This window comes from Physcomitrium patens, chromosome 5 (genome assembly GCF_059467195.1).
Source record: "Physcomitrium patens ecotype Gransden chromosome 5, ASM5946719v1, whole genome shotgun sequence".
NCBI lineage: Eukaryota > Viridiplantae > Streptophyta > Bryopsida > Funariales > Funariaceae > Physcomitrium > Physcomitrium patens.
Genome location: NC_143414.1, coordinates 9,745,083 through 9,750,511, shown reverse-complemented (window position 1 = coordinate 9,750,511; position 5,429 = coordinate 9,745,083). Strand labels below are relative to the sequence as shown.

Here is a 5,429-nt window from a genome sequence, read left to right as displayed (position 1 = left end):
CAGACAGTCACCGTTGGCCGTGCCGAGGATTCTCACCCTGAGGAGGGAATCTGGGTAGTGCAGTCACGAACCAGGCAACAGAGGCTTAACGACACCGAGTGCACTGCAGCAGCAGCAGCAGCAGCTTAGATCCAGGATTCCAGCTCACGTCGAGGCTTTAGGCCCGCACCCATGGCCGTGCGCGACTGGAGTGCTCGGTTACTAGTAGTATCAGGCGAGGCTGCAGTTCCACACTGTGTGGGCTTGGGTGGTTGTGGTGAAGGAGGACGAGGAAGAGTAAGAGGAAGAGGCGGATTCTGCATCAAGGGTTTATGATGCTCTTTGCACGACAAACCTACGAATCCTGACCCAGCTGGTCGCTTGTCGTCCCCCCTCCTTCCTTTTTGGCTTCTCTCTTGTCTTTCCGTTAGCGCTTTTGAGGAGACTTGAGCCGCCGTCACAATGTGTGGAATTTTAGCCATCCTTGGGTGCCATGACAAGAGCGTCACGCGGCGGCATCGCTGCCTGGAGCTCTCTCGCAGGTGATGGAATGGGAAATGCTGACTGCGGGGAAGAATTTGGGGGTTTAGACGGGGTTAGTGTCGGTCCGGGTCTGCGTTGTAGGGTGAAGGCAGGGTTTTGATGCATGGAGTGGTGGTGGCGGCAGGTTGCGGCACCGGGGACCTGACTGGAGTGGTTTGTTCGTGGACGAGGCGTCGGGATGTTATCTGGCGCACGAAAGGTTGGCAATTATCGATCCCACGTCGGGCGACCAGCCGTTGTTCAACGAGAACAAGGACATTGTCGTCGCGGTGGGTGTGATGTTTGTGGCAGCCATGTCTCTCTTAGCGTCTCTTGTTGTTGTGTACGATCGAAGAGGTCCGGAATTGTGAGCGAAAGCTTGCATTCTGAGCTGTGAGCGTTGTGGGTGAGTTGTAATCGTCTGTTTGTAATTTTTGTGCTGAATGAATCTCTTGGTGATGGCAGGTGAATGGCGAGATTTACAACCATGAGGCCCTCAAGGCGAGCATGAAGGCACATAAATACCACACTCAGAGTGATTGTGAAGTTATTGCACATCTGGTAAGTGTTTCTAGTTTCAGCTTGGCCTGTAGGAAGTTAGTGGTTTGTGTAGCATGGAAGCTCAGAGATGTTATTGAGTGGTGCCCAATTGCCTGGTAGTCTTCTAATGCTTTTGTTCTTGGACTCATTGTTGTGTACCTCCCCCCATGGCTGGTTTGTTCCTCTAAAATAGGACCCCTAACAATTAACGGGGTTTTTGATGAGCATTGTTAGATCTGTCCAACTTTCTAAAACAGCTTTATGGCGAAAATTTGTTTAGAATTTATTTGAGAAAAGGTTGCACCATAGTGGTATAGCAGTACCTCTATCAATATTTCGAATTGTGGTACTGAAGAAAACCACCCTTGCAGAATTTGTGTGAACTGATTTTTGCTGCCTGCTGGTTTCTGTAGTACGAGGAAATTGGGGAGGAGGTGGTTGAGAAGCTGGATGGCATGTTTTCATTTGTATTGGTAGACTTGCGCGATAAGTCATTCATTGCTGCTCGCGATCCCCTTGGAATCACACCACTCTACCTCGGGTGGGGCAATGATGGTCTCTTTCAACTGCCTCTTTCCTTTAATTTCTCGTAACCGATCTTAGGTCATTTTGTTCGTCTTCGGTCCCTGCAATTAAGGAAACGTTCTCATCATGCAGTCATTGATCCTGGCTATTGATGTGGGATTGGCAGGGTCTGTATGGTTTGCGTCTGAGATGAAGGCTTTGAAGGACGATTGTGAGCGCTTTGAGTCGTTCCCTCCAGGTCACATGTATTCCAGCAAGCAAGGTAATCAATTCCTCAATTGCACATTATTTTGGTTCCAGATGCTAAGAATACAGAATGAGTGCATTGGAAATGAATTTTATTGAAGGTAGTCTGCATTGATTTCTCTTAACGAAGGTTGCGGATGTTCAGGTGGTCTGCGTAGGTATTACAACCCACCTTGGTTCAACGAAAGCATCCCAGCAGAACCTTATGACCCGCTCATACTACGACATGCCTTTGAGAAAGTAAGAACCGCAGTGCAACAGATGACCTCTTTCCCCAGACTCGCGACTTGTTGTTGAGTTAATGTCGACGGAGCAATTCTCATGCTAGGTCTCGTTTTATTACTTCCTGAACTTATTTAGAGGTGCTCAACATTCTTTGAAATATCTAGGATACTCTTTGACACTTACAAACATGGCCTCTGCTTTTCCAGTCAGTCATCAAACGGTTAATGACGGATGTGCCGTTTGGAGTGCTGCTGTCGGGTGGCCTTGATTCCTCGTTGGTAGCTGCGGTTGCTCAACGACATCTAGCCGGCAGTACAGCAGCCAAGCAATGGGGGAATAAGCTTCATTCTTTCTGTGTTGGACTGGAGGTACTTAGCTTAGCTTTGTCCGTTTGGAAAAGGAGTGGCATCTTTATAATTACACTTTCCCTTCTACTACGGGGCTTCTGATTCGTCTGGTTTTGCTGAAGTGATAACAGTAATCCAAATCCCAATCCGTTCTCAGATTTTGTTGTAGGGCTCATTGGCTTATGATTTGGATTTTGATGTTAGTAACTGTGATTTATGTCATTCATTGTGTTGTGTTGCCCATGTGTAGGGCTCTCCCGATTTGAAGGCTGGACGGGAAGTTGCTGATTACATCGGTACGGTGCACAAAGAGTTTCATTTCACTGTCCAGGTCTGCTCCGTCTCTCACGAGTTCAATTCCTTTGTTGTGTGTATGTATGTCTTGTTTCGAATGAGCTTATTCTTACGATTGTATGCTTGAATCCTTAGTCTAGTGTACAACGTTTAGACTTGTTGGATTGTTACTGACCCGATTTTTCAATTATACAGGAAGGTCTGGATGCCATTTCTGATGTAATATATCACATTGAAACGTATGATGTCACTACAATTCGAGCTAGTACACCCATGTTCCTCATGTCTCGAAAAATCAAAGCCCTTGGCGTGAAGATGGTTCTTTCTGGAGAGGGTTCAGACGAGATATTTGGGGGTTACCTTTACTTCCACAAAGCTCCTAACAAGGAGGAGTTTCACAAGGAAACTTGTAGGAAGGTCTGTGTTTGCTTATTAAGTGCCTTTGCGGTAGATGCATCTGCATCTGAATCTAACAATTGCAGTTCATCTTGTGAATTAACTTAGCTTATAATTTTGAATTTCTTATTTCAAAGGTCTGATGGATATACAATTTTATATTTTTCGGCAGTTGAAGGCACTGCACTTGTACGATTGTTTGAGGGCAAACAAATCAACATCAGCCTGGGGTTTGGAAGCTCGTGTACCATTCTTGGATAGGGACTTCGTAAACCTCGCCATGTCGATCGACCCTGCTGAGAAAATGGTACGTTCCCAGTGATTCATTTCTCATTTAAGGTTTCGGTTGTGACAGTATCTGTCACCATCTCTCAGAATTTGAAAGGCCATCAAAGTGCGTCCTAGTTGCCGAACTTTCTCTTCCTTGAGTACTTTTCATTGCAGGCAACTCCATAATCTTTAGATGCTGAAGGTGTCCTTCAATATAAGCTCGTGTTACTGAGTGGCTATAGCTATAATTGGTGGTGCAGATAAACAAGAAGGAAGGGAAAATCGAGAAGTGGATCATCCGTAAAGCTTTTGATGATGAAGAGAACCCATACCTGCCCAAGGTTGACGGTCTTGTCCTTTGGAAGTGAAATAGACATTCATGTTTAGGAGCTTCCTGCTATTCAAATGAGTGGAAGTGATTTTGCAGCACTATCTCGAAGAGATTAGTAGAACCTTGAAGAATGTACGGGGTAATTATTGAAGTGGATTCTGATTCTGTGACACCCTGTGATTGCTTTGCGCTTGCGTTGCAGCATATTTTGTACAGACAGAAGGAGCAGTTCAGTGACGGTGTTGGCTACAGTTGGATTGATGGCTTGAAGGACCATGCAGCCAGTCAGGTAACCATAACTTCTCATTCGCTTCAAATTGCATTCTATGTCGTTGTATGTGGTCGACCCCTGACATTCACCCGATCTTGCAGGTTTCTGACCAGATGCTGGCAAATGCTAAACACATTTATCCCCACAACACTCCAGGAACAAAGGAAGGTTACTACTACCGCATGATCTTCGAGAGATGCTTCCCACAGGTCAGTTCTCACAGCCACTTCATACTCCACTAACTTAATTATGAAATTTTATCAAACAACACATATTTTGTTGACTGTACCATATAGTGACCAAATCAAGTTCAGAGCAATACAATACCATATGTGACATGGATCTCATCCTGTGTTTGAGCTTGGGCTCACACCCGGTTTCGATATATTTTGAACAATCACTGACGAGCTTTTATATAAAATACAAATTGCAGGAGTCAGCAAGGCTTACAGTTCCAGGAGGACCTAGTGTAGCTTGCAGTACTGCTGCTGCCATTGCCTGGGACAAGGCATGGGCCAATAACTTGGATCCCTCAGGCAGGGCAGCTACAGGTGTTCACGATTCCGCATATGAAGGTGGTGAGGTGGAGAGCTCAGCAGTGAGCCACAAAGAAGGTGGTGAGGATGGTTTGGCCAACTCGAAAGTGGGCGACAAGGTTCAGGAAGCCATAGCTGTTGCCTGAGGTGACGCATGGTGTTCTTTGATTAGGATGCTCATTGTAAGCTGACCCACCTACTGTACTGCAAGCAATTGTAGCTTTATATGTATTGGTGAACAATTGCCATTTTAGAGTGATCAGTTTTCATTTCCGTTTACTTTGAGATAAATGCCTTATGTGTATTTGAGTAGGAACTGGTTAAAGGACTTTTAAATTTGTTGTTGACCGTGAAAGAGATCAACCTTCAGGTATATATTGTTTTCGAATGAGCTTGTTTTTCAAACCCTCAATCACATATCTTCGGATAGTTTCCCATGCAGCATTTGAATTTCTTTATTCATTCACAATCTTTAAAAGCCTAAATTAATAATAGTCATAATGTTTTAGAGAAAACATAAGATTTTAAAAATAATCATTCCAACTTAGTGGTATTTTACGACGAAATCATGAAAAAGTTTCACTTCATTTTCTGAAAGAATCTGGTTGTTCTGTAACATTCAAGCTATTCTTGTCACTCATGTCACGTTCATTGATTTTTAAATAATAGTGGATTACATTGAGAACTTAATTAGGGCTAGATCATTGGAGATGATTCTTTTCCTATCTTTGGGATCAAAACCATGGGGTTTTTAAATTTTCTATTTCATAAGTTGATAGAAATGATGAATGAATTTTTCTTAAAGCATTTGCAGTTGTTGAAATGAAGTCACCAGAAAAAAAAACAACTGAAATTTTTAAGTTTTTATTTAATAAGTATTGAATATTGTTACATGCATTAACTTTATTGTAAATGAAAATATTACAATTACAATATTGTTAAGAAGA

At 43.6% G+C, this 5,429-nt stretch overlaps 1 protein-coding gene across 1 annotated transcript; it reads left to right on the top strand.

Annotated features, from left to right (window-relative positions):
• Positions 1–244: 244 nt before the first annotated feature.
• Positions 245–4,855, top strand: LOC112282879 (asparagine synthetase [glutamine-hydrolyzing] 2). Its single transcript, XM_024521010.3, has 14 exons — positions 245–521; positions 647–791; positions 967–1,062; positions 1,455–1,596; positions 1,733–1,828; positions 1,958–2,052; positions 2,244–2,405; positions 2,635–2,715; positions 2,874–3,095; positions 3,247–3,381; positions 3,605–3,685; positions 3,878–3,964; positions 4,048–4,155; positions 4,380–4,855. Exons 1-14 carry the CDS (start codon positions 442–444, stop codon positions 4,626–4,628), a joined length of 1,779 nt encoding a protein of 592 aa, XP_024376778.1. The 5' UTR covers positions 245–441; the 3' UTR covers positions 4,629–4,855.
• Positions 4,856–5,429: the final 574 nt, after the last annotated feature.

Coding starts and splice junctions, on each gene's coding strand:
- LOC112282879 (XM_024521010.3), top strand. CDS start 442: ATGTGTGGAATTTTAGCCATCCTTGGGTGCCATGACAAGAGCGTCACG. Junction 1,063..1,454: donor GTGAAGTTATTGCACATCTG/GTAAGTGTTTCT, acceptor TGGTTTCTGTAG/TACGAGGAAATTGGGGAGGA. Junction 1,829..1,957: donor CATGTATTCCAGCAAGCAAG/GTAATCAATTCC, acceptor GCGGATGTTCAG/GTGGTCTGCGTAGGTATTAC.